The 17,768-nt window shown below is 43.6% G+C and overlaps 1 protein-coding gene across 1 annotated transcript in view; it reads right to left on the bottom strand.

Annotated features, from left to right (window-relative positions):
• GALNT5 (polypeptide N-acetylgalactosaminyltransferase 5) overlaps window positions 1-14,549 on the bottom strand; it is a 42,541-nt gene extending 27,992 nt beyond the window's left edge. The window contains exon 1 of the mRNA XM_045479886.1: window positions 12,603-14,549. Within this exon, the coding sequence (XP_045335842.1) occupies window positions 12,603-14,044 (1,442 nt within the window). The 5' untranslated portion in view covers window positions 14,045-14,549. The remainder of the gene's footprint in view (window positions 1-12,602) is intronic.
• Window positions 14,550-17,768: the final 3,219 nt, after the last annotated feature.

Below are 17,768 nucleotides of genomic sequence, written 5' to 3'. Positions count from 1 at the left end.
CATAAATAAATATTATGGGCACTCTGTATCATTTCAATTTAAACCAACAGGATCTCTTCCCCCTTTTACGGGTGAATAATTGAAATCATGGCGAGGCTAGTTCATGATTGGACTGTTAGTGAATGACACAGTTGGGACTCAAACTCTGCTGCAGTCTGGCCCTAGAAATAGCCATTCAGGAAGCCTTCAGTTCTGGAGAATAAAAGAAGCTGGCAGTCTATGTATCATTTTGCGGGAGTAGACACTTCTGCCAGATAATATAACTACCTTTGCTTAGTCTGTAAAGAAGAAATAGATAAGAGTAAAAACCATAGTAAAACCATATTTGCATGCATCCACCATTTACCCATCATACTTAATAAAGTACTATTATGCAGATAATTGTAACAACTGGTTGTGATCCATATTATTAACCTCTTCTCTAAATACAGCAAACTGACGCTTGAGGAGTTAGATTACTTACTCAGCATGATTCACCTGGAAAAGATATATAAGGAAATGCGAACGAATGGTCTTCATTTCACTGCGTTATGCTGATTTTTCTGTACTAAGAGCATGGGTTTTGGCAGCAGATAGATAAGTGGTCAAATATCAGTTCCCCTAATTACTGGCTTAGATAAATTGTACAACTTCTTCAAACCTCAGTTTGCCAGAGATTAAGAACCTCCAAGCAGAGATTAAGAATCCACTTATTGTAGGATTCAATGCAAATATTATATAAAACTCACCTAGTATATATCTGACACGCAGCAGATACTTAAGAAAAGGTAGGCAAATCCAGCTTTGGTCTGTAATTCCAATGGTTCCCTAAAGTGGATGGTTATTATAGTGACCTACAAGAGCCTCATGAAAACATAAATATCCAATCTCCGTATCCCCAAAATCAATTCAGCAGTAGGCCCTGAGAATATATGTCTTAAAAAACAATCAGTATAAATAAAAATCTACAAACAAAAGGACAACTCACGAGTTGTTAATAGGCCAGTTTGGGAACTTGAGTTCTAAGAGAAAGTGGATTTATTTTACTTATTTTTTGGTGGATAATCTTTAAAAAAAATCAACTGAGTGCTGATAGGAGCATGACCTGAATGTTCAAGTGACATAAAATAAAACAAACAAACACATTTTGATCAGGTATCGTGATCTAGTGATCAGGTATTTAATGTTAACATTAACTAACAGGCAGCCTAAACTAATCTTATCCTACACTAAAGATCCACAGATTGGCATTTCTGAATAATATGAGATATTCTTGACTTCACTAAGGGCTATATTAGTTTCCTGTGGCTGCTGTAACAAATTACAAGAAAAAAAAAAATCTGCTTCTCAGTTTCTTCCTCAATTTATCTTTCTTCTCACATTTTACTATGAACAGAAACACCAGGCCACACCTTCAACACTTGGCTTGGAATTTTCCTCAGCTAAATATCCAAGTTCATGATTACACATTCTTCTTTCCACACAGCTGTAGGACACAATTTAGCCAAGGTTTCTGCCACTATCTTGCAAAGATCCTCTTCCCTCCAGTTCACACTAATGCATTCTGCATTTCCTTCTGAACCCTCACAAAAGGCACTTAGAAAGGTCATCTTTTTACCAACATTCTGTTCAAGACAATATATGTATTCTTAAAGCATTTTTTAAATGTTTATTTATTTTTGAGAGAGACAGAGAGACAGAGCGTGAACAGGGGAGGAGCAGAGAGAGAGGGAGACACAGAATTCAAAGCAGGCTCCAGGCTCTGAGCTGTCAGCACAGAGCCTGATGTGGGGCTCGAACCCATGAACCACGAGATCATGACCTGAGCCGAAGTTGGACTGGCAACCAACTGAGCCACCCAGGTGCCCCAAATGTATGTATTCTTAAAGAGGACAGAAACTTTCTTTTCTGTGCTCCTCACTTCCTTCTAAGCCCTCACCTGCAGCATCGCTAACGTCTGTGTTTCTGCCAGCAATTTTCTTCAAGGTAAATGGATGACACTTTCACAGTTTTAGGTATTTATTATAGCAGCAACCCACGTTTTGATTCCGAACTCTATCTTAGTTTCCTGTGACTGCCCATGATGAACCTTCTGGCTTAAAACAACAGAAACATGTGGTTTCACAGGTTTGGAGGCCACAGCATTAATTTATTGATTTTATTTCATGTCTTCTGCATCTAGGATTTCCTGCTTACTACAACGCCACAAGCTTGTAGCATAGTTGCACGTAATTAGTATTTGATAAGTATACATTAAATGGATGGATGGAAAAAAACGGAGATGGCATGGAGCTTAAATCAAAAGATTAATGGTGGAAGAAGAGGTATTTTTCTCTGAGATTGGAAGAAAAAATGTGGTAATGTATATAGATGAATTTATGCACATGGGATGAGAAGTTGAAAGAATTTGTAGCTCATGTTGGAGAAAGGGTTATTTGTTAATGTAATAGGGTAGGGTGTGGAGAAGAAGAGAGAATATTGAGACACTATGAATAAAGGGAAGGAGTACTGACTAACTACACCTAAAAGGATTTTTGAGGAGTGTTGAGTACACTCCTGAATTGGGAGATTTCAAACCTCTAGTGAAAATACCCGGTGCGATTTGCTCCACCAGGGTCGGTCAGCCCCCGGCGTAGGAGAAGATAAAAGCAAATTGCTGAATTAATCCAAATCCAGAGGTCATCAGAGAAAATGAGGTAGAAAAGTGATAGCGGATTTTGAGGATACTGGTATAAAATAGATAAATGTGCCATTGTGGGCTCTAGGCTGGGAGAGAGGAAGTAAAGCTAAGAGGAGTGTAATAGCCTGAGCGAAAGGAAGCCTACAGAAGACGTCGGTGACTTCCTGTGACTTCCTCATTTCTAATCTTTTTTTTTTTTTTAATTTTTTTTTTTTTTAACGTTTATTTATTTTTGGGACAGAGAGAGACAGAGCATGAACGGGGGAGGGGCAGAGAGAGAAGAAGACACAGAATCGGAAACAGGCTCCAGGCTCTGAGCCATCAGCCGAGAGCCTGACGCGGGGCTCGAACTCCCGGACCGCGAGATCGTGACCTGGCTGAAGTCGGACGCTCAACCGACTGCGCCACCCAGGCGCCCCAACCTCATTTCTAATCTTATAACGCAAGTGGATGTAAAATGCATTTCACACTTAAACGTTCCTTATAACATTTGGTGCTGAGAAAAAAAACAATTCTAAAAAGGAAGGGTCAGCTGCCCAAGTTCTACCTGAGCCATCTGAACCAATAAGCCTCCACTGGGAAGTCCTGAGAGTTTCTTCATGGTTAAAATTTGGGTGACATTAGAAAATCTAGCTACAAATGAGAATACACTGGGGAGGTAAACAAGCGGGCTAACAGATGAATCTTCTTGGATAATAAATCAGTAGATTTTTTTTATGTCTCTTTTAGAAGGAAGTTCTAAGACGTGTCATAATGCTAGACAGTTTGAAACTGGAGGTAGAAACAGCTCTCAGAGATTTGGGAGATTCGGGGAAAGCGCCTCCCCTGGCCAAATATCTGAGCTTCCATTTACCCTATCCTATCATGGTTCCTTCGTTTCACCATTAGGCATCCACATGGGTGGGTCCTGAAGGATTCTACTAGATGCCAGTTTCCTAAGAAATAAGTAGGACCTGTGCCAATTATTGACAGATACATATTCCAGATGCATGGACGGAATCCATTCAAAGAAGGTAATATTGCACAGGCCATACTGGTGCCCGGAAAAAGGGGGAGCACGAAAGGATGGGGAAAAGGGGCACAGAAGGAGGTGAAAGAGGTTTGAAGTACAAAGTTGCAGAGCGTGCCTTGCTTCAGGTGGCTGGGATATCAGGGCACTCTAGCATTTATAGGTACCTGGTTTCCTGCACAACTCAGCAGGTTAAACGTGTTTCCAGGTGTCCAGAAAAACCAGCAGGCCAGTAAGACTTTCCATGTTAACTCTCGCTCCCTTTCTTATGTACAGTCATCTAGTTTCTGCAGTCTGTAAAAACTATTTCAAAACTGACCCAACTAAAACAAATTTCCTTTCTTCCAATGTGCCTGTAGGAAACCTTTCTGCTGTACTGAAGGGAGGAGCTGAAGCCCAACTCAAGCCTTATTTAAATGCAAGATATTTCTGGGTTGGTAATGTTTTTTGAGGTTAGGGAGCCACATCTTTCTTCCGTATGCTCATCCGTTACACAAATTAGGTGTTTAGAGTCCACAGATTTCATGCTGCACCTAAAAACGAACCCAATCTGTATTGCTTGGGGGAAGCCTAGACTCACATTATGGCAGCCAATCTAAGTACTTAGTACAAATGGGGAGTACCGTCGTGGGACAGCTTTCTGGACTTTGTCTAGACTTGGGAAAGATGACGAGGGACCGGGTTTTGATTCCTTTCTGACACTTATTGACTGCGTGACCATCAGTAAGTCGCGTAACTGTGCAGACCCTCAGTTTCTTCACTTTTAGGGTGAAGATCACAGTGCCTCCATGACAGAATGCCTGAGAAGATTTGATGTGATAATGGATATAAAAATACCGTGTAAGTTCCATAGTCAAAACCCGCGTGAGGACCTGTGATTACCTACAATGCAAACACACCCATTTTGACTGGGTATATTGACCTTTTCTCAGGCCAACCTTTAATTCAGCTCTATCAAGGGCTCATCCTTTATCAAGAGACTCAGAACAGTGATGCGTTTTGCCTTCTTGGCTTGTGAGGCTGAATGCTCAGCCACTCACCTGATTTGAATGTCGTCTCTCCAATAAAGAAGGTTTCAAATCATAAGATTGGGGGAACGATAACATTCTCTCATTTTTATGAATTTTTCATTTTATTCCAAAACCATCAAAATGCACTATGTGGGTCAAGTCTCAGTCTTCTCAGGTTTGAACAGAAGGTCGAGGAGAATGTTTCTCAACTTTGATTTGCAATTCAACTAGTGCCTGGAGGTGAGCCTTCAGGGGCCTTCACTCCCCAAGCTCTGCTATCTTCGGGAGGATCAGAAGGAGAATCGGGCATTCAGCTGAGGAGCTCTGTCCAGTATTCTATTCTTTTCTATGAGAACTTAGCTGTATTGGGGCTTCTTTTCCTCTCCCTGGCCACAGGGCATAGTTACATAAAAAGTTTACTTTTATATGTTTTGTTCTTTCTAGGGTAGACTACCTTGGCATTCGGTCAGAATTGCCCAACTAATTTATAAGATTTCAGTCACGCTCACCACCTCTACTCCAAAGGCTTTCGCCAGCTGAGGGAGGCTGTGGCTCCTGAAGTAACTGTATATCCATCAAAGCCACTGGACTCAGGATCCACATAAACCACTTTAACAGTAGTCTATTTTGAGCAGGCAGCTGTCAGAGTGAGACTGGGATGAAAGGGCGAAGAGCGGGGGTGGGGTAATGTGGCAGAAACAGTTCTGGGTGGAGGTCAGGGCACCTTGGGGGTAGGTAGCTCTGTCTCTCCTACGGTGTGTGACCTTGAGCAAGTCACTTCCCTTCTCAGACTTCTCTGTCACATAAGGGACTGGATTAGATGGACTTCGAAGCTTCATCCAGTACTCACGTTTATACCGCATTAGCCTCATTCACCCATAAGTGATTCTTTCTGGGTCATGAGACCTTTCAGAAAAGGGAAATTAAATTCCTATTACTATGGCTTTAACCCCTCCCACCTTTTCTTGCTGGCCCTTAGAAGAACCTTAACAAGATCCTGAGTGATCTGGATTTGGCTGATCTTCTGTGGTCTCATTTCCACGGCCCTCTCCCACCCCATGTCAGATTTCCCTCGGTTTCTTAATGGATCATTTTTTAAAAATATCTTTCCCCCACTTCTCCAACTTCCTACCCCTTCAGGTCGCATTTCAAACACCTCTGTCCTCTCTCAGGCCGGGTTTGGCCTTTCTCTTCCTTACTCCAGGAGTACCCAGTGCTCCCACATAACGTTTTGCTGTATGCACCTTGGAGGCAGGGGCCATGTTCAGATGTCAGATCACATAGAGGGAGCCTAGGGATGTTCACTGCTGAGGTTGTTGGCAGTGTTGGACTCACCTTTGCTTAGTGCTGTGCAGAAAATAATTTCCTACAAGTTTTCTCTCTGAAGAGGTACCTGACATGCAAAACTAATTCCCTTCCTACACCTCTGACCCACGTGTAAGGAAGAGAAATAGAGATGTCTTTATTTCTGTCAAAGTTATAGGATTATAAGGAAGCAAAAGAAGGAGGAGCTGTATCTTTATGGAAAGACCACTAGAATTAGCTGTCAGGAAATTTTCTTTTGAATCTCAGCTCGGCTGTTGGCTTGCAGGGACAGGAGATATATCATTTGTTCCTTTAGAGCCTCAGCCTCATTTTTCTCATCTGTAAATCATACGAGAGGGAGGATATCTTTCATAGCGCTGCTGTGAGGATTGGTTAGAATAAGAGCATGCACACACACACATTTAGAAAATCTACACACACACACACACACACACACACACGCACGCATGCACGCACATCACTGCCCAGAACATAAAGGAAAGGCACTGCCCCCCGGGGAATTATCTGCCGCCGTCTCAGATCTCAGGTGCCTCTTCTAGGTCCTGTTTCTCCATCGGCAGAGCTGGGACGATGATACCACCTGCCTTGGAGAATAGTCTTAAGGATCAGATAAGAGGAGGCAAGTCAGAAAGGCCCTCGTAAATACTGCTCCTTCTCACACGTGTCCACACATAACATTTTAGAAGTGGAGCCCATTTGGAAGTTACTTTCATTTGGAATAACAGAGATTTTTTTTAAACATAGAGGGGACTCTGCAAAGCCTCTTTCACTTTGAGAGCAAACAACAAAATAGAGCTTCTAAACACTGTTATTTTCCCCCAACTTTCTGACCCTCGAGTGAACAACGTTTCATCCTTGAGAGGCTCTGCTCCGAATGGATCTCCCAGAACAGCCCAACAGGCACTTATTTTCTGAGACAAGAGCAGCAAGAGTTTGATAAAATTAGGTTATATTAGACACATGGATTAGATGTGTAAAAGAGACGTGTAAATAGTTTCGGATTCCTGCCTTTACTAATTATTCTCTCCCAGAAATATTTCTAAGTCTCTGGCAGTGTTTGGGAGAAAAAGTCCCCGATCTGCTGCAACAGTTTTCTCAGTTTAACATTAATGAGGCATGGTTTAGCTGTTTCCTTCTCTCTGAGCTAGTAGCAGAAATGTTTTAGGTCCTCTGATCATCTTTCTCCTTATTACTCTTGCGTGATGGGGAGGGTGTGATAAAGGAGAGAATGGAAATGTTCTGTGTCATCTTTTGGCCCCATTTAACCTTTGTCATGCTATGGTCTAGTCTGTACCTTTTAAGCAATTTTTGCTTTTTATTTCCTGCTCTCCGCATGAAATAGCACATACAAACATGCAAATGCACACAAATGAGCATACACACACACACACACACACACACACACACACTCCAAAGCACCAGAAATAACCCTTTTAAATCACCTTGTCAGATTTTTCTTTCCCACTCCTGTTTCATTTTCCAGGGAGATCCTACAGCATCACCAGTCAATTCTAGATAATAGTCCCTGATCACTGTTAGTCACAAGAGTGGTCTCATTTCATCAATTAAAATATCTATCCCATGTAAAAATAAAGCATTTGAACTTTATTTAACTTTAAAGTTTCTCTTTTTTTTCCCAGCCTGATGAACTTGTAGGAGCCCAATCCTTGGAAAGATATGTGGTCAGTTTTTATTTTTTTTTTCCCTCCCGATCGTTCCTCTTCCTCCAGTAATTTATTAGTTATGGTTTTTGACCTCAGTAGGATTGAGAGGGGAGGAAGGGGTGGAAATTAGGGTTCTAGAAAGGTTTTTCTTTCCCCTCAGTAATTTAGACTGGTTTGTGGCAAATGCCCGGTGCTATCGTTTGCTTTTCGTATGAGCCAAAAGAAAACTCTCCGTAGCTGTGTAGGAAGGAATCAAATTATTGGTTGACAATCCCAGGACTGGGCTAAGAGAGTAAAGACTGGTTTTAATTGCTTTATAGAGGGGCTTGCCAGAGTTCTGTAGGAAAAGCAAAGCATTAAATTAAGCAATCGAGTAACCTCATGACGACGCAGCAGTCGTAGAACAGCATGCTGTAATTCTTATTGTACTTTAAAAACCAAATGCTGGCAGCAAAAACCTTCTTGAGTCATTTTCCTCTAAAACAGATTCCGGAAGTGCACTCTGAAAATAAGTTCATTTTTGGACTTTCATCCTAACTATATAGCTGCAGGCCAGAAGACAGACTTCACTCTGTAGCATGGCCCTACACTTTCCATGGACAGAGCCACGTTTTAGCAAAATCTGTGTGTATTGATTGTTGCTGACTGAAACAAACTTCAGTAACTAAGAGCAAGACCGTAAGGATTAGCTTTTTATAAAGACAAAAAAAGTTACATGTGGAACTTTAAAATGACTATCAACAATTGTTTTATTTGAAGAGTATTTTATAGGCAAAACTTCTAGGCAAAAAATGAAATTGTACTTTACTTATTGACATAAAGCATCATTGTCAATAAAATAAGGAGATTTTTTTTCCTCCCTTGAAAGTCAAAACACTGAAATGAGAAACCAAACAACGAAACTATGAACTAAAGAATAATGAATAGATAAAATAGATCAATGAATAGATCATAGTGTTAGAACAGGATGTATTTACCTTAAACCAGATACTAATATAGTCTATATATTCAAAATGAAAAATTAGGTCGTCATTGTTAATTTATAAAAAGACGTCTTGCATGCCGTAGTTGAATAGCTACCTCTCATGTACAGTTTTTTTTTTTTTTCAACGTTTATTTATTTTTGGGACAGAGAGAGACAGAGCATGAACGGGGGAGGGGTAGAGAGAGAGGGAGACACAGGATCGGAAACAGGCTCCAGGCTCCGAGCCATCAGCCCAGAGCCCGACACGGGGCTCGAACTCACGGACCGTGAGATCGTGACCTGAGCTGAAGTCGGACGCTCAACCGACTGTGCCACCCAGGCGCCCCTCATGTACAGTTTTAAGATAGGACGAATTTTCAAAAATCGTTTCTGAGAAACATACCTTTTAAAACCATGTTGCTCGATGCTAAGGGGGTAGAAAATGAAGGAAGAGACAGAGTTTCCTTCAGAAGCTTACACTTTTAGTGAGAAGACAAAACGGATTCTCGAGGCTCCAGTGAAGAAAGAGCACACAACAAGGAGTGGTTCAGTAAATGTGAGCACATTAAAGGTCATTGGAATTTAGAGGTCGGAGTCGATTTATGGTCTAGGAGGAGATAAACTACAATTGGATTTTGAGCGATGTCAGACTAAGGTGTGCAGGAGAAAAATGATGTCAGACTAGGGTCCGCAAGGTGGGGATCTGGGAGAAGGTGCCAGTGAAAAGGAACATCAGTAGATGGTATGAGCATCATAGGCAGGCAAGGGTAATGAGATACTTTCTTAATGCTAAGGGCCCACAGAAGAGAGAATGTCACATGCAGAAAGCTATAGCCACATTGCAAGGGACAGAGACTTGGGTGGCACTGAAAAGGAGAGTGAGAATAATGCTGATGACAGACAGGAGCCCTTGTGCTTTTGGGAAAAGCCACGACTGCATCTCAACAGCTTAGAAATGGTTCTCTGGGACTCAGGAGAAAAGGAGGGCAGGGCAATTTTGGAGAAGAGAGTTTGATTTTGGAACTAGAGCAGGTGAAAGCGTCCTGGGCATCCTGCCTGTCTCCTGTCTTTGTCAGGGCCAACGTCCTCCCTCCTAGCATATCAGTTAAATCATCCTGAAGAAGTTATTAGCTGGTAACTGGTTAATATCTTTACTCAGGGGAATTGAATCCAAATGAACATACTAGCAAATCTATGGTCTTTACCCTTTTCTCTTGGTTCAGTGTGCATTCAGTAGGCAGTTATGATATGCCAGTTATTGTGTTAATCATTCCATAGCAGTGGATTTTTGGAAATATCAAGAACAGTGGGGGAGATATCCCCCAGAATTCTTAACATTGAAGGGTTTCAGTGGGGGGGGGCTACTGTAGCTACTTTTAAGGCAAGCCCTCCTGTCCACCTGTGTTCTTAACAGATCTCTCTCTGTGTCTGTCTCTGCTCTCTCATACACACACACATATTTTCTTGCTATATTCTATAACAATTTCCCCCCTCACACTGACTTTAAAATGCACTAGCTCCAAAACTCTTCTTGTGTGCATTCTTGTAAACCATTTCACAAACTTTTTGAGCAAGGCTGAAAATAAATAAATTCGAAGTCAGAAGGCCACAGATCACGGCAACCTGACGAGTCAAATGGTTTTCATTTGTATTTTCTTCCAACTTTATCCATATGAATACATAATTTGCACATATTTGTAGGCAGTGTGTTTGGGTAAAAGAAAAGCAAAATAACATATCCTCTTTCAAGGAAGAGCGGCACACAAGGGCTGTAAATAGTCCGGTGGGCCCTATACCTAGGATCCCTTGTGGCTACACCGTCCCCTCCACCCTGCTGGCATAGAGCCCGAGGGAGGCAGCTGGCCGAGAGCGCCTATGTTTAGCCAAGGTGGGTTGTGTGACAAGAGGGAGGGGGCCTGGCCACATGCTGCCTGACTCATCCTGTCAAGCCTACGTGTCAGTTCCTCCTCAGCTGGGACAGCCTCCTTCAGAAGACAGAGCCTGACTGTGACGTTTCCACGAACTTCATCTTCCACAGACCAATTTGCAGAAGCTACGAGGTGCTGGGCACCACTGAGCCCTCAATAAATCGCATGGCTGATAACATCATTATTACTTGCTGTTGGCCCTCACACGATTGCCCTTTCTCTGGTTGGGAACTGGGGTCCGTGCTTCTGGGCGCTGCCTGACTCTTCCCCACGCTCCATAGCAGTCTGCCAGACCACGGTAGGGAGGTAAAACTGAAGCCGCTTTGCCTACTGCTTCGCTCTCTGGCATTTCGTGTTCAAAGCTGGCAAATTTATGTGTGCATACATAAAACAAATGTGTGATATGTGATATCCAGGATTTCAGATCAGAGCTGGTCCAACATAATTTTTAGGATCCTTTTGGGCGGGGGGGGGGGTGGGGGTGGGGGTGGGCGGTAATCGGCAAGAGATAAGCGATAAAGAGCACAGCATAATTTCGGGAACGGATTTTAATAACTTCTTTAAATGTACTGCTCTCTGCCCACAGACAATATAACTTCCCAGGGCTTCACTTTTACCATGTTTAGTTTGGGCATGTTTGTGTTCTCCTCCAGGTTGTGAGCCCCCCAGGGTGAGGGACGTGGGGGGCACAGTGCTTGGTCTCAGCAGGCGTTGATGCTTGGCTGAAAGCTACTTGCCAGTTGCTCAGAGAGCTGACAAGGGCTTCCCTTAGCTGAAGAAGCTCCTTTTACTAACATGACAGGCACATCTCTGTCTGCCTTCCTCCTAGGAACGCTGACTATCTCGGTCATAAACAAGAGTTTTCCACCGAGGATAAACAAGGCCACTGTTTACATACCACTGGTGCTAAGTCTGAGTCTTGACGTTCCCTAATTCCGACCTTTAGGCAAACATTGTGTGGCTCAGGGATTGCATATCCAGGCATTCATGGATCTGTATTATCAGTTAACTGTATTAACGGTATTGATGGAGAGCGAACATACGCCTACAACGTACTTTCATTTATGAATGGGCCAAAAGGGACCAGGAACCAAAATGCGTTTGAATCAGAGGAGATATTTTGTGATTTGATCCACCTCCCGTTGATGTAGTTAGAGGAATTTAGTTCATTGAAGAATTGGTTGGCGAAGCCTCATCGGGAAGCTTCAGAGTTGTGCTATCCTGGGGAAGTGATATGATTTCTGAGTGTCCTCTATTACCTTGAACCCATAACAACTGCCGGCTCCTTTCTAGGTCTCTTATGAAGTTCGTGTGATGGGTATGCAGGCTCTTTGTAAATGGTGAAATTCTAAACATTTAAGTGGTTGGGAATAGGCACTCGTACACCCTGCAGGTGTTGTAAGTTATTGACCGATTGACTTTTTTGACATTATTTTTCCTGTAGAAATGAACTCCCAAAATGTCTATCATCCCACCTACAAAGGATATTAAGTTTTAGGGAGTAAAGTCATTTCTTCACTTGCTAGTCTGGTGATCATTAGTCACGGTTAGGCAGAATTCTCCTGGTTAAGATATAATTCCAGGGAGGCCTGGAAGGCACCTTCTCTATGCTCATTTCCCAAATACATTCCTGACAAACCCGCTAATCATGTATAAGTTCTGAAATCGGGAATTCACTTCGTTGTCACTATTTTAATGGAATTGCATTTTAAGCTCTATCATTCATATATACCTTATTAGGAATTAAGTTCATCTAATAAGTTTAATAGGTTTTCAGTAGCAGGAAGGAATGGAACATGAGCTAATAGAGGTGGGAGCCAAAGTCTCAGAGAAGTTAAGTGTAGAGAGAGGACACCGTGGGTGTGGTATATCAGAATTATTCTCTCTGTGGATGGTAGACTATTTGGACTGTGTCTAATGATTCATGTTGCTTTAATTCTCTAGGTGACCAAGACTCATGCAAAATTGTCTAGAAATATATATTCTCTACATAAGAGCCAAAATGCTTTGGGTCGAGGAAAGAGAAGAGAAACGGATCTTACCCAGCAGGTCTTGTGTCTTCAATGGCTCTGTCCACTGGAATCAAATCACTGAGGTAGACATTGAAGTTTCCTTCCTTCCATCTTCTTTCCGCCTCCTTCTCTTTGCCCCGGGGGACAACTACAGGACGTCCAAATTGGCCTGGAGCTTTCGGGTCCCTTGGAGAAAGTGTCAGGTCAATTCTTAACACATGGTGCCTTCCATGTTCTTCAGGTAAAAAAGCTTTTATATGGTTTTGGTTGACTTCTGCAGGTTGGGCCTTGGCAGTCAAGTTGATTCTTGCTCGCTCTGGCCCCTCAGCTAAGGCTTGATGGGTTTGAGATACTGTCGCTCTCTGTAGAGCAAGTGGAGAGAGAGATGCCTCACTTCTGTTCCTGGAAATGTGTTTCCCTTGGCTTTCACCCAATACAAGAGGGAGTGCAGTTTTGTTTTTAGGATTGGGGGCCTCTTTGGAGTCTGTCTTTAGCTCCTCCTCCTTGGTTATAATCACAACGTGGCTTTCAGAGAAATTGAATTTCTTCCCACCAGCCACTTTGGCTCGATCGTCCTTTGGCAAGCCCCCCAACTGTGTTTCATTAATATATTGCTTCTTTGAGCGATTTGAATTGGCAACCAACTTGGAAAAGGGAAGGTTCTTGTTGGCTTTGTGTTTATTTGAGTCTAGTTCTTTGCTCTGAGTCTCAGTTTTATTTAAGGCTACGGCTTCCCTGGGTTTTGGCACGAGTGGGCCGGCAGGGTGTGCCCTCTCATTTGCTACCGCCTGTGATTGCTGCTTTGATCTGTCAGTATTAGGCCCGATGGTCACATTTGGGTTTCTCTCGGCTGCTTGTTTTGATGTGTCACTGCTGAGACTATGACTCTTCAGGGTCTCCTGGTTTATACTGACAGGTCTTGCCTGGACGGATGTTTCTGCCAATTGAGTTTCTGTGAATGGGGTTTTCTGAGCCCCCCGAGTGCCCCCTTGCTTTGCCAGGTGGCGAGAGTAGGCTTCAGGCTCGAGGTCCTGCTTCTCTGTCTTCTGCTTGGTGAAAGTCACTGGAAGGCTCTGGAAATACGCAGGATGCCACAAAGGGGCAACCTTGCCCCTTCCCAGGGCGTTCGGCGTTTTTCTTTCCCTCTGGGTTTGGTCCAAGTCATCCTCAACCTTGACCATACTCTTCTCAGTTTTTCTAAAGTTCTCTTTGCCCCACACACCCTTCCCATGTGCCCTCAGTGGGGGCTTCATTTCTTTCATGCTACTGTAAAGGATCTTCATCTGGTCTGGCTGAACTCTGAATCCCATCCTCTCCCTCCTGACGATGTCTTCCTTGAGGACCCGAGTGTTGATCTCGCTGAATGACAGGCGGAGAGCTGCCATGTCAAAGAGCAGCCAGATGACAGAAGCGACAAATATAAATGCCAGGACTCGCCCACTTCCTCGGAAAAACTTTCGAATCTTGTTCATGGTGCAAAGGCTCCGCTTGCAGCCTTCCCTCCCTTTGAGCCTGCTTACCTTGAGTGGAGAGAGAGCTCAAGTAGCAGCAGCGTGGCCAGAAAGCGCCCCCTCCCCTGAAAACAGCAGGAAACAGCAGTCCAAGGGGGAAAGCTCAGCTCCTAGTGCTTGTCAGTCTCTGCCTGCGTGGCATTTCACAGCAGAGCATCGCTGCCTGCTTGGCTGGCCCCTGGCTACACTGTGCTAAACACTGCCCTCAGGTCACCCTGGGAACAGTTGACTGCAGCCACCAGACAATTCAACATATCACTTGTCTCCCTGAGCCCACATCCACCTTCCTATAAGCCCAAGGAAAGGTGGGGGCCGGGCTGGGACGGCCACTCCTCTCCTCCCAGCTCGCCCGTCTGCACGCTGTAACTCAACACCACTTCTCATAAGGAAAACATTTCAAGCCGTTACCCAGAAAACTTCATTCAGCTCGCACCTTCCGTGTTCGGTGAGTGTGTGTGTGTGTGTGTGTGTGTGTGTGTGTGTTTTCAGGGCAATTAAAGGGAAAGAAAACTTGGAGGGCATATGTTCCTGGTTTGTAACCCCACCTACCCCATGCCTGCTCCTTAACCCTGTTGTCCCCAGGTCTCTGAATGATTTGCCCCAGCAAATAATCACTGACCTTAGTGGTTCGGCTCTGAGACGTTAACAGTTTAAAGAAGGTGCCATAATCTCTGTGTGCAGAGGTGGATGTTTAATTATTCAGAAGTTTTTCTCAAGTGGGTCTCAGAATGTTTCTTTATAAGTCAACGGATCTTTAAATTGGCTCCATTGATTTTTATTATTAAGTTCACCAGACATAAAGGTGACTTGTCGCATTGCTGTCAAAGCTGCTAAACGCATACTTACTCTGGGTTTCAGTACTCATCTTGTCACGGATCAGGATCGAGTGCTTTGCAGATTGGACCAGCGGTGGGATCGGAGTTGGAATAGCCCTGGTAGACCCCACCCGGGCTTTGCGTAAGAATCATTCTAAAGGGATGCTTGGGTGGCTCATTCGGTTGAGCGCCAGACTTCGGCTCAGGTCATGATCTCACGGTTGGTGGGTTTGATCCCCACATTGGCCTCTGTGCTGACATCTCAGAGCCTGGAGCCTGCTTCGGATTCTGTGTCTCCCTGTCTCTCCGCCCCTTCCCCGCTCATGCTCTGTCTCTCTCTCTCTCTCTCTCAAAAATGAATAAACGTTAAAAAAAATTTTTTTAAAGAATCATTCTAAAGATGTCCCCCCAGATTTTGATGGACTGATGGGGGTGGCGACAACAATGGCAGCTGGTCTGGTCTTGTGTTTTTAAGAAGCTTCCCAGGTCTTTATAATGTACAGCCAAAGCTGAGGCACGCTGGTCTAGAATAAAATACCTCTTATTTTTGTGGTTCTGGAACGCTGCTCATAGTTTTTGAGAAATTCCCTCCCAAACAGAGTAAAACTGCGTTTTAACATCACCTGCTATAAACATTGTCCATAAAGTTTGAGAAGCACTTCCCAGGAGCACTGTTCTCCCACGAGCTTTGAGTGATCGGTGGCTGGTGTTACCATTACTACTCTAGTGTCAGGAGGGGTATAGAGTCTTTGCTTTGAGATAAATTTAGGCTCCCAAAGACTTGGAAAGGGACGAAGGACAAATTATTATTTTTTAAGGTTTTAAAATTTTATTTATTGAGACAGAGAGAGAGAGAGAGAGAGAGAGGGAGGGAGAGAGACTGGGAGGGAGGGGCAGAGAGAGAGGGAGAGAGAATCCCAAGCAGACTCTGTGCTGTCAACACAGAGCCCAACACAGGGCTCAATCTCATGAACTGTGAAATCATGACCTGATCTGAAATCAAGTTGGACACTTAACCCACTGAGTCATCCAGGCACCCCAAGAAGGACAAATTCTGAATTCTCCATACTTACGCATTGCTGTAGCATTTGGTCTTTAAATTAGCACCTTGACCCAAAGCAGAGAACTAGATAAGTGCAGCTACAGTAACATGTTTCTTGAATCCCCAATTCTCCTTTTTATTCAGCAGCTGCTCACTCAGATTTGGGATGTCCACATGGATGACAGCCTTGGTACCTCAGCCATTTCCTCCCTGCTGTGACTCATCCACCTTTCCAATATTTATTATGTTTTATGACTCAGGGCCTGTGTTGGGTGTTGAGGGATATTAAGTAAAGGACATAGTGCTTGTCTGGGATCTCACACTCTATTGGTGGACGTGGACAAGTAGGCACATCTATAGTACATAATACATAATATGAGAGAATAATATACTGGATTCTATGGGGACCTCACTTAGTTTGGGGCTGCATGATAATTTTTGAAGAAATTTTCCTTAACGTTGAGAGATGAATGACAATATAGTTATTTCTGCTCATATTGTGGTCTGAGAAAAGAAATATTAGTTGGATGGTGAAAGGCAGATAAATTAACAGAATCACAGGGGCGCCTGGGTGGCTCAGTCGGTTGAGCGGCCAACTTCGGCTCGGGTCATGATCTCGCGGTCTGTGGGTTCGAGCCCCACGCCGGGCTCCATGCTGACAGCTCAGAGCCTGGAGCCTGTTTCGGATTCTGTGTCTCCCTCTCTCTGACCCTTCTCCGTTCATGCTTTGTCTCTCTTTGTCTCAAAAATAAATAATTAAAAAAACGTTAAAAAAATTAACAGAATCACAGAAGTGAAGAGACGTATAATACCTGATGGGAAATAAATTTCTGAGAACAAGCATGATTGGAAACACAGGCTTTGGCTTGAGCATGCATGAGTGCATGCGTGTGTACCCAATATGTTCCAAACACTTTACTAGTCTCTCTCCATTGAGCATCTCACTTAATTTCCAAACAATCCAGTAGGGAAGACACAGTTAGAACTATCACTTTGTTGGGGCGCCTGGGTAGCTCAGTTGGTTAAGCATCCGGCTTAGGCTCAGGTCATGATCTCATGGTTTGTGAGTCCGAGTTTTGCATTGGGCTCTGTGCTGATAGCTCGGAGCTCGGAGCCTGCTTTGGTTTCTGTGCCTCCCTCTCTCTGCTCCTCCCCTGACTCTACTCTGTCTCTCCTCTTTCAAAAATGAATAAACATTAAAAACATTAATAAAGAAAGAAATATCACTTTTTTTTTTTCACAGAAATGCAGCTTAGAGAGGTCAAAGAACTTGAAGTGGAAAAGGAGGATTGGGATCTCGAATAAATGACTGTGTGGCACGACAGTCCACGTGACTAAATGCCACAGAGCACTGCTTCTCTCGCTGTATAATCTTGTAAGTTAGTTAATTTTGTGTGTTTACTCTTCCATTAAAAAAAAAGAAGAAGAAGAAAACAAGTTTTGCCTTGCAGGTGAATGTAAAGATTAGAGAAAACAAGTTAAAATTCTTTTTCTTTTTTTTTTTTTTTAATTTTTTTTTCAACGTTTATTTATTTTTGGGACAGAGAGAGACAGAGCATGAACGGGGGAGGGGCAGAGAGCGAGGGAGACACAGAATCGGAAACAGGCTCCAGGCTCTGAGCCATCAGCCCAGAGCCTGATGCGGGGCTCGAACTCACGGACCGCGAGATCGTGACCTGGCTGAAGTCGGACGCTTAACCGACTGCGCCACCCAGGCGCCCCTAAAATTCTTTTTCTATTGAATGATAGTCACTGTCTCTAATCTGGTTGCTGATCTTTTGTGTGATAGCAGTGGGGGGTGCATGTGGGAGACTGAACGCGCCCTCTC

Source organism: Leopardus geoffroyi, chromosome C1 (assembly GCF_018350155.1).
Source record: "Leopardus geoffroyi isolate Oge1 chromosome C1, O.geoffroyi_Oge1_pat1.0, whole genome shotgun sequence".
NCBI classification, from domain to species: Eukaryota; Metazoa; Chordata; class Mammalia; order Carnivora; family Felidae; genus Leopardus; species Leopardus geoffroyi.
This window is presented reverse-complemented; position numbering and strand designations above follow the sequence as displayed.